The sequence below is a fragment of the Scyliorhinus canicula genome, chromosome 14, assembly GCF_902713615.1.
Source record: "Scyliorhinus canicula chromosome 14, sScyCan1.1, whole genome shotgun sequence".
NCBI lineage: Eukaryota > Metazoa > Chordata > Chondrichthyes > Carcharhiniformes > Scyliorhinidae > Scyliorhinus > Scyliorhinus canicula.
In genome coordinates this window covers 143752600-143778142 of record NC_052159.1, presented here as the reverse complement: position 1 = coordinate 143778142, position 25543 = coordinate 143752600, and the positions used below count along the sequence as shown (strand labels likewise).

Here is a 25543-nt window from a genome sequence, read left to right as displayed (position 1 = left end):
CCACGCTAAATTGTCCCTTAATTGGGGAAAAAAAGAATTGGGTACTCTCCTTCAATTTATTTTAAATAATGCAAATGGTAAGTTAGCGTTTATTGCAAAAGGACTAGAGTATCAAAGTAGAGAAGTGTTGTTGCGATTGTATAGGGTGTTGGTGAGACCACATCTGGAGTAGTGTGTCCAGTTTTGGTCTCCTTATTTGAGGATGGATGTGGTGGCATTGGAAGCAGTTCAGAGGAGGTTCACCAGATTGATTCCGGGGATGAAAGGGTTGACGTATGAGGAGAGAACAGTTTGGGCTTATACTCGCTAGAGTTTAGAAGAATGAGAGGGGATCTGATCGAGGTATATAAAATACTAATAGAGATTGATAAAGTAAGCATAGACCAAATATTCCCCTTGTGGGACAATCTAGAATGAGGTCGTAGATATAGGTTAAGAACGGAGATGAGGGGGAACTACTTCTACCGAGGGTGGTGAATTTGTGGAACTCGCTGCCCACAGTACAGTGGAGTCGCAGAATAGAATAGTATCATAGAGTCGGAGTCACTAAATGGTTTTTAGAAGGAGACAAATATATTTCTGCAAAAAAAAGAAAACGGGATTAAGTGATATGGCGAACAGGTAGGGAGGTAGTTTTGAGATCAGGAAGAGATTCAGCCGCGATCTGATTGAATGGCAGAGCAGGCTCATGGGGCTGAATTGCCTACTTCTGCTCCAAGTTCCTATATCCCTATGTTTCATCATGTCTGTAGCAGTGCTTCCAAAAATCATCTAGTTAGTCGATTTCTCCAGCTGTTTCCTTATATCACTGCATTTTCTTTCCTTGTTTTATTAAGTACTTATCCAATTCCTTTTTTAAAATCTACTAATGTACAGCTAGCAGTACATATCGAATCCCAACGACTCGCTACAAACAAAAATGCTTTTCCTCACATCACCTGCTGTTTTCTTTGCCAATCACCCTAAATCTGTGCCCTCTGCTTATCAACACTCCAACCATTGGAAAGTTTATTTTTATTTACTCAATTTAAACCTTCGATGAATTTTAATAGCTTTATTGTATCTCTTATCGTGGTGTTCCCTGCCCTCAAGGGGAACCACCCTCACTTATCCAGTCGCTCCAGATGACTAATCATTCATCCTTGAAACCATGTAATCTCTAAAGCTACCACACTATTCCGAAAGTGTGATGGGTCCAGGTTTGGACACCGTATTCCAGTTGGGGCTGTTCTTTTGTTCTGCCAAGTCTTTATACTTTATACCTCTATTTATAAACCTTAGGGTCCCATATGCATTGTTAACCTGTTATGCCAACTTCAAAGACATGTGCACAAACACCTTCTGTTCCTGCACTGCCTTTAAAATTGTATCACTTAGCTTATATTGCTTTAGATTGTAGTGGGTGTACCTACACCAACATGGACTACAGTGGTACCAGGCGGCGGCTCACCACCACTTTCTCAAGGGCAATTAGGGATGGGCAACAAATGCTGGTCTAGTCAGCGAAGCCCACATCCCATAAAACGAATAAAAGTAAAGATTGTTTTCCTCATTCGTCCTGCCAAAACACATCAACAGCAAATGTCAAAATTCTGACCTGTATCCCAAGTCCAGGTCAATAACATATATCAAAAACAGCAGTGGTGATAGCGACCATGGGGAAATACCATTATATGAAAATGAAATGAAAAAATGAAATGAAAATCGCTAATTGTCACAAGTAGGCTTCAAATGAAGTTACTGTGAAAAGCCCCTATTCGCTACATTCTGCCGCCTGTTCGGGGAGGCTGGTACAGGAATTGAACCGTGCTGCTGGCCTGCCTTGGTCTGCTTTCAAAGGCAGCAATTTAGCCCTGCGCTAAACCAGCCCCTCGCTAAGACTGCAAAAACAGCCCTTCATCGCAACTGTTTTCTATCCCTTAGCTGACTTTATATGCAATCAGCTGTTGTCCATTTTGCTTCATCTTTTCATCTTGATTGTGAATGGTTAGGGATAGTTTAAGTAATTTATATTTGTATTATGGGCATTCGAAATACAATACAAGTTTACACTTAATTTGTGTTTCTATATTTGTGTGCTGCAAAAGAGCCAAAACTTCAGTTAGGTTTATGTTAAAGAACGGCCTGTCCTATTATTTAGTTTCACTTCAAACTTTACTTGCATTGTAATCAAGGATGTATGACATAAAAGCAAAATACAGGCTTTAAAAAACTGAAATAATTGCTTAGCAACCAGAGAAGTACTGAAACTGCCAATACAGACAGGACAACAAAGCAAGTGGAAAAAAGCAAGTCCCAGAAGATAAAGAACATAGCGTTCCAGAAACCAGGGAATGAAAAGAGGCGCCCCAGGAAGACCAAAATCAATGGGACAAAGAACCTGCATCTGAACCAAATTACTGTTCGTTGAAGTTAAGAAAAGGGACAGAGAGAGGCCTCCCAGTTAAAGACAGAGCTGCAAGGTACAGACGTAGAGAGATCAGACATTGGAAGTAATCTGAAGGTTGGTGATCTTAATACAGCCTTTGAAGCAGTAGTGTTCTGCAGGCATGGCAGAGTACCTAAGAGAGCTTGAATGCACATGGATGTCTGGGCCAAAAGAATACCAAAAGAATGAGTTGAAACCCTGGAGGTGGAGGCAACTGAGAGAAAGCCTTGTCTGGGAGAAGATTTCAAAATTTGTTCTTTAAAAGTGGTGATTGGAAACCCTTTTAGTGGAAGCCAGAGTTACAGTGAAACCAATTGGCTCACAATCTGGGGGATATTGATGAGAAATGCAAAGACGTTGTGTTAGGTGGCATCTGTCACTTGATTTAAAAGTGTGTATGTGATATTTTGCCTGTTGGTTTACATAGACTGTGTACGTACTGAGAACATTAGCATACAAGATAAACTGTAACTCGTGTTATCCTTATAAATCTGTATATATCCATAAAGGTAGCTGGGATGAAGCAGTAGTGCATTATAGATAACATTTTCTTGTTTAATAAATAATTTATCCTTCTGTTAAATGTTAATTAGCAATCCTCCGACTGTTTATCCATGTCTCTGAACAAAAAAATAAAAGTTAGTCTACTTAGCTGGGATTGTAACACCATTTTACTATATCTATTATGCGATACTTTGTCAGACACCTTTTGGATGCCCAATATAAATAACATCAGCTGCACTATCCTCATCCACCTTCTTACTTCATCATTTCAACTAAGTTAGTCAAACACAATTCATGCTGGTGTTAGGATACTGGACCAGATCCCAACGTTTGTTAGGATACTGGACAAGAACACCAAACAACTTTCTTTTTAATTTGTAAAACTGTGAGGAAAGGTTCTTCACCCAGGAGTGATGACTCTGACCAATAGGTATATTTTATGTTCAAACAAACTTTAATTTAAACATCAAATTAACCACATTAGCATCAAATAAAATAGCTTTACAATCATCAGTTAAACAGTTCTTCAACAAATGAAAAAACTTTAACTTACTATCTAGACCTGCTACTAACTACAATGAAGCAACCCAATACAGTTCAAATGCCACTTGTAAATAAAGTTAACAAAGCAGGTTAACTTGATCAGCTATGTAGAGACTTGAGAGAAAGACCCTTTCAGGAGCAGAACCAGTACCAGCTCAACCTAGCTGCATTCGGCAAAACAACTGCTGTCCAACTTAAAATCCTTCTGTCTCGTCAAGACTCTCATTCTCTGGCAAACTGCAAACTACAGACAGACTTGGTTTCTCATATCAATTATATCATCTGTATAATAATAATCTTTATTAGTGTCACAAGTAGGCTTACATTAACTCACTAAGATATCACGTGTTCTGTTTAGCTAGGATGAAAATGACCCCCTCATTAATTATCTACTCTCCAAAGAATCTCCATCAATCATAACAATATCCCTCTATATCCCATTAGCCCTCTATATGGAAACAAGTAAATGGTTAGAATCAATCATGACCTCATCTTTTACGACTTCTAAATTATAGCTTTAGCTGACAGTTTGGATACCTTAACCTAGGTTCTTTAATAATATTACTGCAACAAATATATACCGTTACCCTGGTTTTTAATAACATTACTGCCACAAGTATAAAATATAATCTATAACAATTTCTACAATCATACTGGCTTTCCTTTCTTTGTCCACACTTGCTCACATCACACTTCATTTCCCCCTAAATTATTTCTAAAAGCTTCTCTACCACCAGCATTGAACTGACTACCCTTTAATTGCCATGTTTATCCTTTTAAAAGACAAGGGTGCAACATTTGCAATCCTCCAGGCATCACCCCTGTATTTAAGAATAGAAGGATTATGGCCAGCACCTCTGCAATTTCTACAGTTACTTCCCCCAGCAGATGGGGGGGGGGGGGGGGGGGGGGGGGGGAAGATGTATCCCATCCTGACCAGCTGACTTTTCCACCAAGTGCTGCCAGTCTTTCAAATACCTCTATTTTTATCTCATTCAATATCCTGACAACCTCCTTGTTCACTGTAGCTTTGGCAAAATCTTCTTCCTTGGTAAACACTACGCAAAGTTCTCATTTCGTACCTTTGCCATGCCTTCAGGCTTCACTTTCACCAACTGAATCTCTGAACGTGCCAACAGAAATTATCTAATGTTTCTTGAGCTATTGTTTAGAGACAATGTAAAGGAGATCAGCCTAGTCTGACAATCCAAATATTAATGTTTCAATTAAGCTGTTCCAGCCACAAACCACTTTGCCTTAATTTCTGAATGAAGGTATTGACACCAAGTAAATCATTTCAGGAGAAATATTTTTCACTGAAGAAGCAAAAAAGGTCTGGCCAATTAAGAATACTAAAACAAAGGAATTGTCACAAATAGACAGCTAGCTGCAGCAGTTGTTAAATCTAATCCGAAATATTAGGCAACTTGGAATCTGCGCTCTGCTTTTGCCCATGGAAAACTTACTGTTACAAAAGGTGGCATCATATAAGAGGTCACAGCTGTGATTTCCACCTAGTTCCCTTCCCTGTCATGCGAGGGTCATCGTAATACCCAAGAGTCTCATATGATCAAATGGCTATAAACACACAAATCGTGAAGTTGGCGATGCACTACCAGGTACAATCTGCAAAACCTCTGTATGCTACAAAAACATTGATTGGTACTGGGAATACGTAGCAGCTACCAGAAGTGGGAAAACCCTGTGCAGTTCTGCATCCATTGACACATTGAATAGGCGTTCCCGAGGTTGATTGCTGCGTACCCAAAGTCAAATGTTACCTTATTAAAGGCCACAACCCTAACAATATTTTTAAACAACTTGCTTACTTTCAAATACACAAAACAAGGAAAAGTTTTCACAACCTTCTGACCTTGAAATAACATGAAGTCAACCGAGACACAGGAGAAGAACAATTTCTACGTTTATTAAGAAACAGCTGGCTTAACTTTCTCTTCAATATGGCTACAAACACCACAAACCCCCAGAGCTGCAGGGCATATCCAGAAATCAAACCAACTCATGTGCAGAATTTCAAATCAAAGTGATAAACTAATTATACAGCTCTACAACAAGAACATTGGCAAAACTGAGCAACTTAATAATAATAATAATCTTTATTAGTGTCATAAGCAGGCTGACAGGATACAGTAATGTACTAATACAGAATAGCAATCCTGATGTTTAGGAGGAACTTCGTCACCCAAAGGGTTGTGAATCTACGGAATTCCTTGCCCAGTGAAGCAGTTGAGGCTCCTTCATTAAATGTTTTTAAGATACAGATAGTTTTTTGAAGAATAAAGGGATTAAGGATTATGGTGTTCGGGCCGGAAAGTGGAGCTGAGTCCACTATAGATCAGCCATGATCTCATTGAATGGCGGAGCAGGCTCGAGGGGCCAGATGGCCTACTCCTGCTCCTAGTTCTTATGTTCTTATGTTGGAGGTGAGAATGGGAAATAATTAAATTGAATTTGATTGAACAATCTAGGCTGGCACGAGTACAAATGAACTTGCAAACTGCTCGACATGTCTATCATTCAATACACAACTGGCTCATTAATGTTCTTCAGGAAACAGAACCAACATCCCTACCTCATCTGGCCAAAGCAATCCCAACCCTGCATTACATGGCTTACTCTGAAAGCCCTATGAAATAGTCTGCTAAATCAATCAGGTGTACAAACAATTGCTATGAATCAGGGCAACCAGGCAAGGGAAATACAATGGTACAATCATAAACTAGAGCTGTGTTTCAAGAAGCAATAGTTTAAAGCAAACAGATTATGGTGAGACAAAAAGAACCAGCCAGGCAACAACACATGCTTTAGCTTCAACATCAAATTTCTGAGGAAGACGTGGCCATTTATTGGTGACATATCAAACAATTATTTTCCAATATATAGACACGACTTTAAAACAGTTTGTAACAGCACTATTATAAAGATGTTTACTCACCCTCACTGTCCCACTGTAACCAGAACCAATTTTGTACAAGCCGTCTTTAGCCAAAAGATACAGGAATGAGCCATCACTCTGCAGTAGACACCAATCATCTTCATCTGTAAATACCTCTTTTAGCATCCATTTGTGCATTAAAGCTACTTTCTTTATTCCATTAGTGAACCAGTCCTGTATTTGAATTTTTCCAACTAAGACTGCTTGCACACTCCTTTGCAGAGCATTTAGAATGGTTGGCACCTAAAAGCAAGTAAAACTGACATTTTAAATTGAGCTATCACACAACAATGCTTACAAGGTTGAATGACTAACTGGATAAGTACTTCTGAATATCAAGCTGCAGTAACTTCATTTGATACAGGATATTTATTGGATATTCACCATATATTATCAGCATCTTCAGTGGGCATAAAATTTCATGAAGAGTCAGGCCAAGGAAATATGCTGTCCATTTGATTAGCCTACCAAATGCTTCCAATGATTTGTACCCTCACAAATATGTAAATGGTGAAGCACACTGGAGTAAATTACTGGCTTGTAATGCAGAATAGGCAGCAGCGCGGGTTCAATTCCCGCACCAGCCTACCCAAACAGGCGCCGGAATGTGGCATCTAGGGACTTTTTACAGTAACTTCATTGAAGCCTACTTGTGACAATAAGCGATTATTAAATAGGTTTTCTTTCTGAAATATGTATCAAATAATTTATACTAAAGCCCACCCAACTCACATCAATAAATTCAACCACCCAGAATAACCCGAATGATGAAGAACTTAGTCTCTTTATAGGGTATTTCACAGAATAGAACATTCCGCCATTCTTCAGAGGTTACTTTGATGTAAATAAGTGGCCATGGATATTTGGTTGAAAGATTATTCTTAGGATCAAAAATGACACCAAGGTTGCAAACAACCTCATTCAGTCTCAAACCTGTTGCCAGGGCGAGGGATGGGAGTTGGTAATTGGGGAACGGAATTACGGAGGAGTACCAAAGGCACTGGCTTCAATCTTCCCGATATTAAATTGGAGTTAATTTCTGGTCATCCCGTACTGGATGCCAGAAGAGGCAAGTGTGACAATTTGGAGACAGCAGAGGGTGAAGGCAGGTGGTGATGAGGTAAAGCTGGATGCTGTCAGAATACATTTAGAAAGTGACATTGTGTTTTAAGATGATGACGCAAAGGGGCAGCAAGTAGATCAGAAATAATAATAATCTTTACTGCTACAAGTAGAATTACATTAACACTGCAATGCAGTTACTGTGAAAATCCCCTATTCGCCACATTCCGTCGCCTGTTCGGGTACACGAAGGGAGAATTCAGAATGTCCAAATTACCTAAAAGCACATCTTTCGGGACTTGTGGGAAGAAACCGGAGCACCCGGAGGAAACCCACGCAGACACAGGGAGAAGGTGCAAGCTCCACACAGACAGTGACCCAAGCCGGGAATCAAACCTGGAACCCTAGTGCTGTGAAGCAACAGTGCTAACCACTGTGCTACCGTGCCACCCAGTAGGAACCTGATCAAGGATAGATCCCTGGGAAATGCTAGAGGTAACTGCGTGGGAAGTAAAACTACTGATGGTAATTCTCTGGCTAAACTTAGGTAAGAGTGGAACCAGGCATGTGCAGTCCCATCTAACTGCATGACAGTGGAGAGGCATTGTAGAATGGTGTGATCAAAAGGTTTACTTACTTATATTTATCAAGTTAACTGAATTAACCATGTGAAACAATTTTTAAAAAAATTTAATACCCCTTTCATTTAAAGAATATGTGGTATAATTTAAACCCTATCCCAGAGATCTGTACAAGTGTGAACATGACCATTATGATGGCTCCCATTATTACAAAACATTAAGAGATGTTGGACATACAGACATACAAATTAGGAGTAGTCCACTCAGATCCCTCGAGCCTGTTCGCCAATTCAATAAGATCATGGCTGACCTGACTGTAACTTCAATCGCACATTCCTGCCTGCCCTCAAAAACCATGCACCCCTTGTGAATCAAGAACGTATCAAGCTCTGCTTTAAGAATATTCAAATACTGTGCTCCACTGCTTTTTGAGGAAGAGAGTTCCAGAGTCTCACGACCCACTGAGAAAAAAATTCTCCTCATCTCGGTCTTAAGTCTTTGACCTTTTTTTTTTTTAAAACAGTGATACCTAGTTCTGGAGTTTCCAACCAGAAACATCCTCTCCACATCCACCCTGTCAATACCCCTCAGGATCTTAAAGGATTTGATCTTTACCCTGCGAAACTCCAATTGATACAAACGTCACCTCTCCGGCCTCTTCTTATAAGACAACCCGTCCATTCCTGGTATTGGTCCAGTAAACCTTCCCTGAACTGCTTCGAATGCATTTACAATATTTCCTCAAATAAGGAGACCAGTACTGTACTCAATATTCCATGCAATCTCACCACTGCCCTGTACCAGTATCCTTGCCTTTTGTGATTCATGCCCAAGAGCACTCAAGATCCCTTTGCATCTCAAGAGCTCGGCAACCTCTCACCATTTAGATAAGCTTTTTTATTCTTCTGCCAAAATGAACAATTTCATATTTGCCCACATTGTACTCTATTTGCCAGATTTGTGCCCTCATTAAACCTATCTCAGCCCTTTGTAGCCTCCTTACATCGTCTTCAATTTATTTTCCTACCTATCTTTGTACTGTCAGCAAACATGGGGCCTCACGGTAGCATGGTGGTTAGCATCAATGCTTCACAGCTCCAGGGTCCCAGGTTCGATTCCCGGCTGGGTCACTGTCTGTGTGGAGTCTGCACGTCCTCCCCGTGTGTGCGTGGGTTTCCTCCGGGTGCTCCGGTTTCCTCCCACAGTCCAAAGATGTGCGGGTTAGGTGGATTGGCCATGCTAAATTGCCCGTAGTGTAAGGTTAATGAGGGGATTGTTGGGTTACGGGTATACGGGTTACGTGGGTTTAAGTGGGGTGGTCGTTGCTCGGCACAACGTCGAGGGCCGAGGGGCCTGTTCTGTGCTGTACTGTTCTATGTTCTATGTTCATCCAAGTCATTTATATAAATTGTAAAATGTTGAGGCTCCAACGCTGATCCGTCAGACACACCGTTCGTCACATCTTGTCAGCCAAAAAAACCCGTATATGCCAATTGTTTCCTGTTAACTAGCCAATCTTCAATCTATGCCAATAGGTTAGCCCCTACACGATCAGTTTTTATTTTCTGCAATAACCTTTGATGTGGCACCTTATCAGGTATTCTGCAAGGAACATTGCTCCAAGGATCAAATACACAAAAAAACAATCCAATTTATGTATTCGAGCCAGGAATTCAATACGAGAGGACTGCATGGAATTCAGTTTGGTAAATTTAAATTAGAACTATTCTTGAGCACTTGTCTAGCTCTTTGAATAATATTTTGAAACCCAAACTAAGCATCACCTAATTACATCTGATCGTAATATGTCCTTTTACAGTATCTTCATAATAATCTTTATTATTGTCACAAGTAGGCCGACATTAACACTGCCATGAAGTTACTGTGAAAATCCCCACATCGCCACATTCCGGCGCCTGTTCGGGTACACAGCACAGAGGGAGAATTCGGATTGTCCAATTCACCTAACAAGCATGTCTTTCAGGACTTGTGGGAGGAAAGCGGAGCACCCGGAGGAAACTCACGCAGACACGGGGAGAACGTGCAGACTCCGCACAGACAGTGACCCAAGCCGGGAATCGAACCTGGGACCCTGGAGCTGTGAAGCAACAGTGCTAACCACTGTGCTACCGTGCCACCCCATTATGATCCTTTGCTTTTTATCTTCACTTTGCAGCAAAACAAATCCTACACATTAGTGTTGTAATATCAACATCAAAATGATATCCCATCTTGAATATTGATGTTATGTGCTGCATGCAAACCTGCAAATTATCCAAGCGGATCTTGGCTAATCTGCACCTCAACTCCTATTTACCCACCTTTTCGCCATATCCCTTGAGCACCCTCACCCAACAGAAATTTACCAAACTAGCATTTACGGGCAGCACGGTAGCATGGTGCATAGCGTCAATGCTTCACAGCTCCAGGGTCCCAGGTTCAGTTCCTGGCTGGGTCACTGTCTGTGCGGAGTCTGCACATCCTCCCCGTGTGTGCGTGGGTTTCCTCCGGGTGCCCCGGTTTCCTCCCACAGTCCAAAGATGTGCGGGTTAGGTGGATTGGTCATGGTAAATTGCCCGTAATGTCCTAAAAAGTAAGGTTAAGGGGGGGGTTGTTGGGTTACGGGTATAGGGTGGATACGTGGGTTTGAGTAGGGTGATCATTGCTCGGCACAACATCGAGGGCCGAAGGGCCTGTTCTGTGCTGTACTGTTCTATGTTCTATGTTCGAGTCGTGAAACTTCCAATTGATGCAGCATTCATATCGTCTTTCGGAGGACAGCATTTAAAATTCGGTAGAATGATAAAGGACAGCCAAAGGAAATTGGGAAAAAAATCTTTTCAAACAAAATTAAGTTACCTGAATAGGTTGGCAAGCATGGCTGCCATTACTGGTAAGAATTGCTGACACGGCCTGTAGAATCTTGCCCGTATCTCCCCACGCAACTACCAGACTGAAGAGGCAGGCACAGGATAAAGCAGTCAGTGACTGGCTGATATTGTCTGCCATTCCAGTGCTTCTTATTGTTGTCTCTAACAATAAATGGAAGAGAGATTCTGTGGACAAAATCACATTCACCATCAGTGAAGACTCATATTACTCAGATATAAATGGCTCAATTCATCATTGCCATTTTTCAGAGTCAAATGCATACTCAATCTGGATCTCAGAAATACTAATTTGAGGGTAACCTTTGCCCTCCCTTCCCACATCTTTAAATTATTCTCACAAGCCTACCACAGAAAAGGACCAAAGAAACAGAAAAGACACCTGCTCTAAAATGTCCAATAAAACAGAGTTTATGCAAGCGTAGACTCTCTCCTTTGTAAGCAAGCATCCATGGACAAATCCATCCGCCCAAACCAGGGAAGTTGGAAGCTATAATTCACGTGTTAACAATTCCACACTGCCGATCAGAAATAAAATGTATATCGTCTCTGATTTTTGAAAGGCAATTTTCCTAATTTTACTCATTTGGAAATCAATGTTAACCTGTGCCATTCAAGACGGAGGTAATTTTAAAAACACTGGAAAAAAAAAACTTGTTTCTCAAAACCAAGCTTTTGCAACTGGCAGCTCCCTGGATCGTGGTCAGCATCAAAGCTAGCCTCTGACCTCAAAGGGAGGTGGCTACAAAGATCTAGCCTCTCTGCACAATGGATTTCAATTTTCCCCGAAGTTGATTTGTGTTTGATGCAAAAAAGTCAAGGGAGTCTGCAGAAGTCTTGCAACAGCGATATCATCAACCAGTTAAACAGCCAATCTCAATGGAGCATCCTCAGACAGCAAACTAGGAAGTAAAATGCACTGGTAATCCTTCACTTTTATTCAATTTCACCAAGAGCAAAATAAATTATTGCGGCGTACTTATTGGAGGTTGAAACAGCAAACATCAAAAAATTTTAAAACTTGGAATTTGACCAGAATAGCACACATATATATATAGCATTTGTTTTTCCAAGGCCAAACAGGGTCTTCAACAATAGTTATAACTTTGTGCATCATTAAAACCCCAGTTGTACCTCATTGATAAGGGTGACTTTTTGGGAGTTTTCAATCGGGATATCGAGGAGTGAAAGGAGAACCTCAGGCAAGTTCAGTGATTTGTAGTTGATTACAGTCTGGGGACATAAAACAGCACACAACAGGGAATCATGGAGAGCAACTTCCACATTCACTGCAAATGTGTGAACTTCAAATGTTACTGCCAATTCAAGGAGTAGCAATGGTGAAAACTGAGAAATTCACCATCATTTTGACCACATAATCCAGACCATTAATTGAAGCATTTATATGGCATGAAGAATAAAACTTTCTACATTTTTTCACCAAAAATATGCGTTATACAATTTTAGATGACTAACTGACTCTTCAATTAACTCTTCCAAACTCTGTCATTTTCTTCCTTCTTTGCCATTGCATTACATGCATTGAATATCACAGCAACTTAATAAATCACCAACTTCAGCTCTACTGCAATACTTCATTCATCAAGCCTAATACTCAAACGTGTCTCAATTCCGATAGGTTTACGAAGACCCCATTTGAACTACTTCCAGGACATCCAATGGCGGCCATTGGTGGTCGTACATTTGGAGGCTCCCGCTCAAGAAGGATTTTGTTGGTCCTTCCCGACCTGCAAGGGGGTCTTTTTAAGGCGAAAGGTGTGTGAGTGCTCAGGGAAGGTAATACTCCTCTGGTGTGTCTGGTGCATGGATCAGAGGACGAGAAGTGCTACAAGAAAGAGAGAGCAGTTGGAGCAGGGCAGTACTTGTGACGCGTCACAAGTCAAGATGGCGGAGGGCAAGGAGGCAGTGCTGCCCGCCCAGTATTGACAGAGCAATTGGTGGAGTTTTAAAATAATAAATTCCTGCAGCAGAGGAAGGAGGCTGTAGAGGACCTGGTCACGGTGGTGGAGCCGCTCAGGGCAGCAATTGAGAAAGTGAGGCAGCGGCTGGAGGCTTAGAGCCTGGCGATACAGAAGGTTGAGGAGGCACTGGGGTAGCATGAGGAGCAGATGGCCTCGCTGGCAGCGGAGTTGGGGATGGTGGTGGACAACCAGAAGAGGCTGAGAGAGAAGTTGGAGGACCTGGAGAATCTCTCCAGACGACAGAATTTAATGATAGCCGGGATGGCCAAGGGTATCGAGGGAGCAGACGTCGCCAAGTATGTGGCAGGGATTTTGGAGCAGTTGATGAGGGAGAAGGCCTTTAATCGGCTCCTTGAGGTGGATCGGACACGCTGAGGAGGCCACAGGTGGGGGAGCCGCCGAGGGCGATGGTGGTGCAGTTGCACTGTTTCTTAGACAAGGAAAAGATTTTTCAGACCGGGAGGTGCACCTGAAAAGGGAGTAAGCTGCGAATCTATCAGGACCTGGATACGGAGCTGGCGAAGAGGAAAGGAGAGGAGGCAGTAAAGTTTGGGGTTTTGTACCCTGCCCGCTTATGGGTGACTTATCAGAAGAAAGAGTTGTATTTTCACTCACCGGAGGCAATGGACTTTATAAGGGACCATGGACTAGAACATAGAACAGTACAGCACAGAACAGTGCCGAGCCATGATCACCCTACTCAAACCCACGTATCCACCCTATACCCGTAACCCAACAACCCCCCCCCCCCATTAACCTTACTTTTTTTTTTAAGGACACTACGGGCAATTTAGCATGGCCAATCCACCTAACCCGCACATCTTTGGACTGTGGGAGGAAACCGGAGCACCCGGAGGAAACCCACGCACACAGGGGGAGGACGTGCAGACTCCACACAGACAGTGACCCAGCCGGGAATCGAACCTGGGACCCTGGAGCTGTGAAGCATTTATGCTAACCACCATGCTACCCTGCTGCCCCTCAGTGAGGACACTGAACTTTGGAGAGCTTTGGGATTTTGGTAAATATTTGGGGTGGGTATTTTGGGTGGCTTTTGACAGGGGAGTGGTGATGACGAGTGTTTTTTTTAGTTGTTCTTTATTTGTTGGTGGCTTGGTGGAGGTGGGTGGGGAGGTTACAGGCCTTGGTTGGGGGCCACCATGCTAGCTGGGCAGGCTAGTTAACGGAAATGAAGTGGGGGTATTGCCAGGAGGAATGTGTTAGAGGTGGGAATGGGGCCAGGTGGGGTTGATTTTTGTTTGGAGGGGGGGGGGGGGGGGGGGGGGGGGGGGGGCAGAAGAAAGGTGGGTTGCTGACATGGGTGGCTGGTGTGCCACAGTTGGGAAGGGAGAGATGGTGGTAGACATCCAAGGGTGGGCCTGGAGGGGCACTTGACTAGGGCTGGGGGCTGGCCTAGGAAGGGTTATGGCTGATTGGCAGGGGAGGGGAGCAGAGAGCCTCCAGACCAGGCCATTTCCCAAGGTGGAGGAGGGGACGATGCAGGGCTTGGAGGCCCCGATTGGGCTGCGGGGGGTGATGGATGGCATGAGGGCGATGAAGGCGGGGAAGGCCCCGTGTTCGGATGGGTTCCCTGTGGCGTTTTATGAGGTTTAGGGCGGAGCTGAGGTCACTGCTGGTGAGGGCGTATGAGGTGAGCGAGAGAGAGGAACTCAGCCCAACTTTGTCACCGGCTTCCATCTCCCTGATTCTGAAAAAGGATAAGGACCAGGAGCAGTGCGGGTCAGACCGCCTGGTACCGTTGTTGAATGTTGATGCCAAGTTATTGGCGAAGATGCTTGCATTACAGATTGAGGACTGTGTTCCGGGTTGTTTGGAGAGGATCAGATGGGTTTTCTGAAAGGAAAGCGGTTGTCAGCAAATGTCGGAGGTTATTGAATGTGATTATGATGCCTTTGGGGTCGGGGGGGGGGGGGGGGAATCATGGGGGTTTTGGCGGAATTTGGCCGGTGTTCAGGGAATAAATTGCATATGGGAAAGAGTGAGGTGTTCCCGATCAATGTTAGGGGGCAGGAAAGGAAGTTAGGGGCGCTGCCATTTTGGGTGGTGAGGACAAGCTGTCGATATCTCTGTATCCAGGTGGCACAGCCCTGAGGGCAGCTGCATAGGCTGGTGGAAGGATGAAGACGGAATTTAGGAGGTGGGATGTTTTGCCGTTGTCATTGGCAGGGCGGGTGCAGAGAGTTAAAATGACGGTGCTGCCTAGGTATCTATTAGTTTTTCAGAACGTCCCCATCTTTGTCCCTAAAAGCCCTTGTGACGGGCTTTTCTGGAGGGCGGGGTTGTTGCCGAATTTGATACGTTATTATTGGGCTGCAAACATTACAATGGTGAAGGAACGGGCTGTGGAAGAGAGGTCAGTTTTGGGGAGGGGTGGAGGCGGCATCATGTAGGGGAACGTGGGTGAGGGCTTTGTTGTTGATGCCTCTGCCGTCCTCAATGGTCAGGTATTCAGTTAGTTCAGTGGTGGTGTCGGCTCGGAGGGTGGGGGGGGGGGCAGCATTTGGGATTAGAGGTCTTTGTGGACGTCTATTTGTGATAACCATAGGTTTGTACCAGTGAACCTGGATGTGAGGTGCGACAGGTAGGGATTGTGTACTTCAGGGTCATGTTTTTAGGGGGCAAATTTGTGGCACTGGAGGTGTTGGAGGAATTGTTGATTTGCCCAAGCAGAATGGGTTTAAGTACCTGCAGGTTGGGGATTTTGTGGGGTGAGAGGTGCCACCTTTCCCAGGGTTGCACCTCTGGTGCTGCAAGATAAGCTTCTGTCGGAGGACGAAATAGGGGAGGGGTAGGTTTTTGGATATTTACAAAAAACTGATGGGAGTGGGAGGACGCCCGGGTGGAGGATATTAAGTATAAGTGGGAGGAAGAGTTGGGAGAGGAGCTGCAGGCTGCGAATTGGGCTGAGGTTTTAAGGAGGGTGAATGCATTCTCATCATGTGTGAGGTTAAGCCTCATCCTGTTTAAAGTGGTGCATAAGACCCACCATAAGGTGGCAAGGATGCGCAGGTTTTTTGAGGGGATGGAGGATGGTTGTGGGTGGGGGCGTAAATCACGTCCACATGTTTTGGGCAGGTCCAAGACTGAGGGAGTTCTGGCAAAGGTTCTCGGATGTTATGTCTGAGGTTCCCGGGGTGAGGGTGGCCCCATGTTCAGAGGTGGCAATATTTGGGGTGTCGGAAGACCCAGGAGACGAAGGCCAATACAGCAGCCACCCTGATAGCCCGGAGACGGATTTTGCTATATTGGAGGGATTCTGAACTGCCAAAGGCAAGGGTGTGGACGAGTAACCTGGCAGAATTCCTGCAGCTAAAGAAGATCAAGTTCTCTCTAGGGGGGGTTGTGGATGGTTTCACTTAGAAGTGGAAACCATTCATCAATTTCTTCAAGGAGGATTGACGTGTCAGTGGAGGAGTAAGAGGGTTTAAAAAGGGGGAATCGGGACATGGTTGAGAGTCAGAGTCAGAAGGGCTGAAGGGTTGGGGTTGGTGTTATGGTCTTTTGTTGCTTTTTGTTTGTTTTTTTGATATTTTATATATTTAGATTTTGTTGAAACACCTTGAATAATAATAATAGCCAGCATGAATACCAACAGTGATGGAAGGAAAAGACAAGTGGTGAAAAACAAATGCATATACAGCCAACCACTCCTTAAGTGAGGGTTACGTCTAACTGTATAGTACAGTCTTATCAAACAATTGAATTAATGCCTGGCTTGTTAAACAGTTTATTAAAATGTTCCGTCTCTCAACAGATCCAAATTTAGCTTATTAACCTTAATCTTACCTAGAACATCGGGTGGTTCTGACTGGAGACCTTCTGGTTGCTGTCCCTGGAGCATGTCAAGTAGAGCCTGTAAACTTCGCAGACACAATGAAGGATGAGAGAACCGTGTCTCTTTTATAAGCTCAAACACGCCACAGAGTCCTATTCCTATGATCTGTTAATACAAGAATTTATACAATTGTGCACTGATGAGTAACAATGAATATATGTCAGCTATGTTTAACTTTCCTATGGGAGGAAAATCCATTATCTTGCTACAATTCAAACTATTGTACATTATGAATGGATCTCTCCAGGCATTGTTTATTATAAAAGTCTTCTCTCTGACTTGCAAAAGATCGAAGGAACTCATGCACTGTGTGGTATGATGATAGTGTACTAAAAGGAAACAGAGTCTCTTTGAAGCAACAAGGTAAAGTTGTTGCTGTAGGTTATTTTAATGGCCGTATTGTAAAACATATCTTTTTTTTAGAATGAGCATGTTAAACAATATTTCCAATAGAGATATTAGGCTTATTGGAAAACCAGAAGTGGCAGATGAAAGCAAACACCACGTTGGGAATCACTTCATTGGCTCCTCTACACATTTCTCTCTGCTTACTAAATGCTAAACATTAGCTGGAAGTACTGATTATTAGTTCCCATTACAATTGGCCATGAGTTAGTGTGTTCCACAGTTGTTCAACTGCAATTTGGCACTGCCTTCTACATATAAAATTTCAATGATTCAAAGGCATTTTTGATTTTCCATTGTGTTTGGTAAATTAGATATTAAATATAAAAAGCTTGAAAATAATATCTTCAGCCAATTCGGAATTGAATTAAGGTTCTGACAGATCACTGCCCAGGGGCAGAATCTTAAAATTACTTGTTTAGCTAAAAAAATAAATTCTCCCTCACCTTCCTTCCCCGTACATGATCTTTCAGTTTAATCAGGAAACCTAATGAAAGATGGCTGACATGAAACATGAAATCTGTTTCACGCATGGCCTGAGCAGAGTACTTTCAGCATTTTTGGTTTATCCTTTAGATTTCCAGCAAGCACCGCGTTTTTCTTTTGTAACTGAATTTTAGCTGCTTACCTTGGGTAGTTTAATTGGAGGCTCCCTCGACTCCTCCTCCTCATCACTGTCTGACTCTCCACTCTGGATAGAATTCTTTGAGGCCAAAGTCAGGGAGGCTTCTTTCCGTTGCCATTCCAAGACACACTGCCGTACATTGCAGTAAACATTGAAGACCGAGGGGTTGCTGTGGACCTTGATATCTGGAATAGGCGATGCGTTTTCCAAATTCTCAGTCTGGAGGAGAAGCCATAATTCAGATTCCTACCTCATCAGTAGTAACAAAAATTCTTTAACAAATTTTATTACTCATCACTCATGCTTATCAAGAGCATAAAAATCATGAGCAGCAATCAACATAGATCATGCTTCACAAATGCATTGAATATGACACAACCACGCAGGATAAAACGTAGTTGGGATTGTCGGTGAGTATTTGGCAATTTCTGTACAAAGTCATCAAAATGGCTGTGCTGTAACTATTAATTGTGCCTAAATAGCCCTATCAAAAACTGCCATACAGTTAGAAAAACAGTAGCCGAATACACTCTGATTGACAATAAAGAGCAACCTAGCTCTGCAGTGTTAGGTCACTTGGCTTTTATATTGTTCGTAATGTAGCCACCGAAGTTGGCCACTTCCCGACTCAAAATGGCGATTTACAAAGCACGCAGGGAAAATTGGACACTTTAAGAAAGACAAGCAGGTTGCAGAATCTCCCTGTGTATTCTGTCTGCAAAGAAAGCAGACAGCACCGAAACCAGCAGTTTGCATATTAATGAAGCAATCCCCGGGAACAATAGAGACAACGATTAGCTACATTGGGACATTCTATAGCAGGTCAGACTTCCCGGCGCCAATGGGAGTCTGAAACAAAGGAGACAAACAAGCCAGGAAGAGCCACCCCGCGATCAAGGGACAGCCTCAGTATTGGGGGGATTCATACCAATCGATTGATATGAGATCCAATTGATTGACAGTAAGCTCGGGGTCCGCCCAAAAGGGCGCAAAGTCCCTGGGACCTATAAAAGTCAGGTCCCAAGTCCAGTTCGCTCTCTTAGCCGGCCCTCCCAGCAGAACACCTCAGCAGCTCTCGACAAACTTGACCGTAAGGAGGAGAGGCCTGGCCAATTGCTGCACCACCAAGTGTCATACAACGCACGCTAGGAGATAGACACTCCTGACCCCTTAGTCCATACCAGCTGGAAGCCTGCAGATCCAGTACAGAGCAAGAGGCCATTGTTCCCTGATCCGGCAGGTTCCCTTATCCAGATAAGTATTGGCCTATTAGTGGTAGGAATAGTTTAGTCTTTTAGTATTATATGCATGAGTAGCGAATAACTGTGTATTAATAAACGTGTCTTGTTTTGAACCTTACTAATTGGTGTATTGAGTCATTGATCTGAACTTGAACTTGAACCTCGTGGTGGTATTATAAGGATACCTGGCGACTCTACAGCTAAGGAATAAAACAGAGCCAATTGAGTGTAAAGCACACTCACCAGAACAAGCAACAGTAAGCATTACAAAATATAGTCATGACACAGAATGAGAGAGGGAAAAAAGCGTACCAGAGAAAATAGTGAAAATGCTTGGGCTGAGGAGGCCCAGCAGAACTTCTGTATTCTAAGTTTTTATGATTGATGAAACTGATGATTCATATTGCGCACAGTGTATGAAAATGGAAACTACCCACTACTTTGCATGTGCGGAAGAGGCATCAAAACGTTAATGTTTTAATATAAAGGTTAATGATCTCTCCAATGCTTAATGGACACTACCAGCCAAATGGAAAATACTCCACATAAGAGTCATTCAAGATCTCGGTATTCTGAAAAGGAAAGAGCACTATATGCCCAATTAGGATTAACGGGTGAATCATTGCCTTCTGGAGTGTTGAATCAACCTTATAAATAAGACTGATGCTTAACCTTTCCAACTGTCATTAAAACGTAACTACAGAGAACAGATAAGGCCAGACCAACCATATATTTCCAATGTTACCTTGTCAACATTCTTAATTTCAAAATCTCATCCATTCATTCAGAGTACAAATTCCACCTCAGTATTAATTTAATTTGTAGGCAGTGGAATTTTTAATGAAATTAGGGCATTTATTCCTATTTTATTACTATATTGTTTCTCGCCATCTTCCAGAGTTCCTAAACATCAAGCTTCAAAAAATGAATAGAAAAAGAAAATTTTATTTAACAAAAATCAGGCTTTGCATCAAAAATAATGAACATGCATGACTCAACATTATTAAGGATGAATGCAGAGGACATCCACACATGCAGTCAAATATGGAAATCCAGAAGCCACTGTCCTGACATGTCCTGCTCGTCTTCAAGCTTCGCTAAACCTGTACCCCACTGCAAAATGTGGCTTTCATATGCACAAAGGACATGATGTCAAGCCATATACTACTAAACTGAAAATGCTAGGGTTCTGTATTCAAATGGAGGTGAATTTTTAACAGCCAAAGCCTTCTTAATTGCTGCCAAACCACCTCTCTGGAACGGAAAGTTCACATTTCCAAAAAGAAACCTCATCATTCATTAAGACTTTAATTATTGTGTGAGATTTTAAAAGACTTGCCACTTTCTATCTCACCTCTTTTGTAATCCCAAGTTTTATTTCCCTCGGTTTCATTTTCTTCAGCTTTTGAATTAAATACGGGCTCAGACTTTGTAACTCAGCATAAACTTTCAACGCGATTAAAGAGACACATCATCCCTGGCCTTACTCACAGGTCCCAGATCCCCTTTAGAGGATGCGGCAATATTCTAACTTTCTAATTTTCGCACCTTTAGAGAATGCGGCAATATTCTAACTTTCTAATATTTGCAAATCCCAATGCAGAAAAGCTGACAGAAAGTGTGTGGGAAAGTAAGTGTAATCAACAGTACCGCTGTTTCTTTACCAACAACTGCAAAATCTGGTCGCATGCAACATTTCATGACAGTTTAAAATCATCAAAAGGTTTTAAAAGTGTTCTGAGCACATAAGGTGGCCTTTTTTGGTAGGGTGGCATATTCGTTATTTTTTTCCTCTCCTATAAAACAGTTTGCTGCATCATTGTTTATTTATATTTGAGCATACTGTAGCATTAATGTGACTGTAAGGTACAATAGACCGGTTAGTCTGTAGTTGTTAAGTTATTCTAAGCAATAATGATGAAGGGCTTTGTTTGGGAAAGTCAAGAACTTTTAAATCTCATATCAATTGAGCTTCTTCTTATTTAAGAAAAAAGATGGGTCTTCTGTTCAGGTGTAAATAGCCCGAATGTATTTTTAATTATATATGCGAAGAACCATCCTAAAACTACAGAAAAATGCAGTACAGAAAAGGGGCATTTGGACCATCATGCCTGTGTTGGATCTTTGAAAAAGCTATCCAATTAGTCACATTAAACAGTTTTCATTCAAATATTTATCCAATTCCCTTTATAAAGTTATTATTGGATAAGCTTCCACCATCGTCTCAGGAGCGCATGCCAAATAACTCACTGCATAAAAAGGAAGTCACGTCAGCTCTGCTTCTTTTGCCAATCGCCTTAAATCTGGATCTGCTGGTTACTAATCCTCATGCCACTGAGAACCGTTTCTCATTCTCTATACAAAACCATTTATGACTTTGAACGCTTCTGTCAAACTCCTCTTAACCTTTTCCACTCAGTAACACAACTCCACCTTCTCCAGCCTTTTCACATAACTAAAGTCACTCATCCCTGATACCACTCCAATAAATGTAATCTACAACTTCTCCACGGCTTTGGTTTCCTTCCTTCACTGTAGTGCCCAGAATGGAGCACAATAATCCAGCTGAGGTCTGCCCAATGTATCAGAGAGGTTTTGCATAATTTCCTTGCTTTTGTACTTTATGCACTCTCCATAAAGCCAAGTTTCCCAAGCAGCCTTCTCAACCTGCCCAGTCACCTTTAAAGATGTGTACACATATATCCCAGGTTTCACTGTTGCTGCAGCTCCTTTAAAGCTGCACCAGTTTACATTGCCTGTGCCCATTCTTCCAATGAAAATATGCCGCTTCACACTTTTGTGCGTTAAATTTAATCTGTCAGGTCCATCCATTTCAAGTTCATCTTCTCCTGGTTTGTTACTATCATCCTCACGGTTTACTACATGAGCTTTGTAGCATTTGCCAACCTTGAAATTTTGGCCTGTATACCCAAGTATCAAAAGGAGTAGTGGTCCTACTAGTGGTCCCTGGGGAGTGCCACGACACAATTTTCCCCAGTCTGAAAAACATTTACCACTGCTCTCTGCTCCGTAGCCAATTTCGTATCCAGGTTGCATTGCACCACTCCATTCCTGTTGACTTTAATTTTTCTTACAAATCTATCATGTGCTAATTTGTCAGTAAAGAAGAGGGCGCTGGGGGGTTGAAAGGTTTAGGAAGAAATGTGGGGCCCAGGCAGTTGACGGATGTATTTTCATATTAAACATTACTAACCACGAACCATTCCCCAGCACCACAGTACATTTTCTTTCCTCTTTAAACTACCGAGCAAATAGATCTACTTGCCTTTGTTCGTGTTTTCACTTTGGACTTGGTCTTCTGCTTCCTTTTAAGTTTTTTCTTGCTCAAAGCTTTTTTATTTCTGAAATAGCAATGAACAATTTGTGAGCTAAAGATGTGTACATAATTTAATCCTTGCAGTCTTCACCTCAGAAAAAAATAACTGAGCAACTTAAAACCAATCTATTGGGAAAATTAACAAATATAAATTTGAAATTATCTAACTAATTTTGCTGATGATCTTATTGTACTAATATGTTTGCTGTGTTCACTATTAGGGCAGAGAGAATCACAAAATAGTTTACCTTGAAGTTTAGTAATTTGACACTTCAACAACATGCTGATAAATATCTACATTTTATGCACAAATAAATGTGCAGAGACGCTTTGCAAACATTTATCTACCTCAATATACATGAGCCAATAAAAGGCTTTAAAAGTCAAAGTGGTTTTTTGATAGATTGCAACTTTGAGCACTGCATTTTTTCTAATTCACAGTACAGTTGTAATTCTCATTGATTTCCAAGAGCAAGAGAACACCACAATTGTTTTAAGTAGACAAACAATTTGCCATACCTCATGGACAGTGCTGAGCCTGCATTCTAAAGTGCACGTATGCTCTGCTGTATTTGATTTACCCACAACTCCAGCCCCCACAGTGAGCCAGAGCAGTGCAAATAGGCTAAGCACAGTACTTTGGACCATTTCAACAACCTTTGGTCTTTCACGTTTGACAAAGGAGAACAATCTTTATGTTTGGATATGCAGTAGTGTGCTTGACAGCATAATATTATTTTACATTTTAGGTAGTACACGAACGTCGTGTCTGCAGCATGATCTGCTTCAAAATGGCATCAGTTGATTTTCTCCCAAAATTAATGTTGAAATTTTATAAACAAGAGCTCTCACTTGTTCTTGGACTCGGGGCCTTCTACAGGAAAATCAGGGCTTTCTTCACTGCAGATTCCACTGGTGAAACCAAGTGGAACAGTATTCAATGTACACTGTCCACGGATACAATTTACAGTACAATATATCATGACCCATAAAATCTACATCAGAAACACCTACTTTCATCACTGCAGCACTGCCAATCTCTGACACAGTCTCAACCCATCCACTGCTAAAACCCTGATCCACGTTTTGTTAGCTTCAGGTTGAACTATTTCAATGTTCTCCTGATCAGCCGCCCATCCCCCATTCTGCACAAATTTGAGCTCACCCAGAACTCTGCTGCCCATATCTTAACCTGCACCAAGTCCCACGCACCCAAAATCCCATGCTCACCGACCTACATTGGCTCCGAGTGCATCAAGAGCTCCAATTTAATATTCTCATTCTGGTGTTCAAACTCCTTAATGACCTTGTTCCTGCCTCATCTCCTTCCAGCTCCTCATCTCCTTCACAGCTTCCAAGCTCTACATTTCTCCAACTCCGGGCTCGACACACCCTGACTCCATTTGCCTCACCGCTGGTGACCATGTTTTCAACCATCCGGACTCGTGAAACCTCTTCAATTCGCTCTTCGCCTGCAAAACACTGCTTCAAACCTACTTCTAACGAATCTTCTAATTAAGCCCATTAATATCTCCTCCTTTCGCTCACTGTCAATTTTTATTCGATGCTTGGTGAAACGTCGTGGAAGAACGCTCCTATATTAAAGGCGCAATTTGTTGTACTCCATCCCATGTTTGCAAGCAGAAAAGATCTTCATACATTAGCTTTATCCAGGTGCACAGCCTGTGATCGTATTAGAGCTGGGGAACCTCACAAACGTTAAAATATATGTGGATGAGCACTTGAAATATAACATTCAAGGCTATGAGCCAAGTGTTGGAAAGTGGGATTAGTTTAGACTTACGTAGTTTTGTTGGTGCAGACTAAATGGGCCTAATGGCCTCTTCAGTACTCTATGACTCTCAGACTTTTTTTTGAAAAAAAAATTAATTGGTTTACAGACATAATAGGAACATTCTGCATTATCTCCACCTGGAGAGGCAAGGTTTGATCAGGGATAGTCAGCATGATTTAGTCAGAGGGAGGTCATGCCTAACACGGTGCCGAACGCAGTTCGGAGACGCAGTGGTTAGCACTGCTACCTCACAGCGACAGGGAGCCGAGTTCAATTCCGGCCTCGGGTAACTGTCTGGAGTTAGCACATTTTCCCCGTGTCTGCGTGGGTCTCCTCCGGGTGATCCGTTTTCCTCCCACAGTTCAGAAATGTGCAGGTTCGTTGGATTGGCCAGGCTAAATTGCCCCTTAGTGCCCAATAGGTTAGGTGGGGTCACCGGGGAAAGATAAGACGTAGCCTAGACAGGGTACTCTTTCCAAGGGTCGGTGCCGACTCAATGGTCTGAATGGTCTCCTCTGCTCTGTAGAGATTCTATGATCTGGCAATCCGTCTTCATTTCACTACCTCAAAACATCTCCAGCAGACAAACCTTGACTACTCTGTCTGTTCAGTTGCTTATAGAAAGGTTTACGGATACACAATTGTGGCATTGATATTGATTTGGTAAAGTGCACACCAAAGTGTACACCGTAGGGCAGCAGGGTAGCATAATCGTTAGCACAGTTGCGACACAGCTCGAGGGTCCCAAGTTTGATTCCCGGCTTGGGTCACTGTCTGTGCGGAGTCTGCACGTTCTCCCCATGTCTGCGTGGGTTTCCTCCCACAGTCCAAAGATGTGCAGTTTAGGTGGATTGGCCATGCTGAATGCCGTGTTCAAAAAGGTGGGGTGGGGTTATGGGGATAGGATGAAAGTGTGGGCTTGGGTAGGGTGCTCTTTCCAAGGGCCGGTGCAGACTCGATGAGCCAAATGGCCTCCTTCTGCACTGTAAATTCTATGAAAAAAACCTTTTCCAATTAGATTCAGGCATGGCTGTTGTTGCAATGAGGAAACATGCCCCTTAACATATTCTGCCATAGGCTTTAGGTTCAAGAAAATTGAGAACAAACCTACTTATGAAATATCTAATTAATTCTTCAATACACTTGATGCCATTTCATTACAAAATGTAACATTCTAGGCATATATTTTGATTCAGCAAAGGAAATTGTAGTTTTTATGCTGAGCTGAAGATTGTCATTAATGACTTAAAATTACATGGATTCACATTCCATCTATCCAATACCAAATTATCAAGGTTAAAAATAATATCGACAAGAGGGACCACAAATGCTTCTTTGAA

At 42.4% G+C, this 25543-nt stretch overlaps 1 protein-coding gene across 1 annotated transcript in view; it reads right to left on the bottom strand.

Moving 5' to 3' along the window:
- The window catches only part of mycbp2 (MYC binding protein 2), a 212614-nt gene that overhangs the window by 161024 nt on the left and 26047 nt on the right, over window positions 1-25543 (bottom strand). Inside the window, 5 exon segments of the mRNA XM_038817780.1 lie at window positions 6432-6674; window positions 10934-11130; window positions 16752-16905; window positions 17834-18049; window positions 22358-22433. Coding sequence (XP_038673708.1) covers window positions 6432-6674; window positions 10934-11130; window positions 16752-16905; window positions 17834-18049; window positions 22358-22433 — 886 coding nt within the window.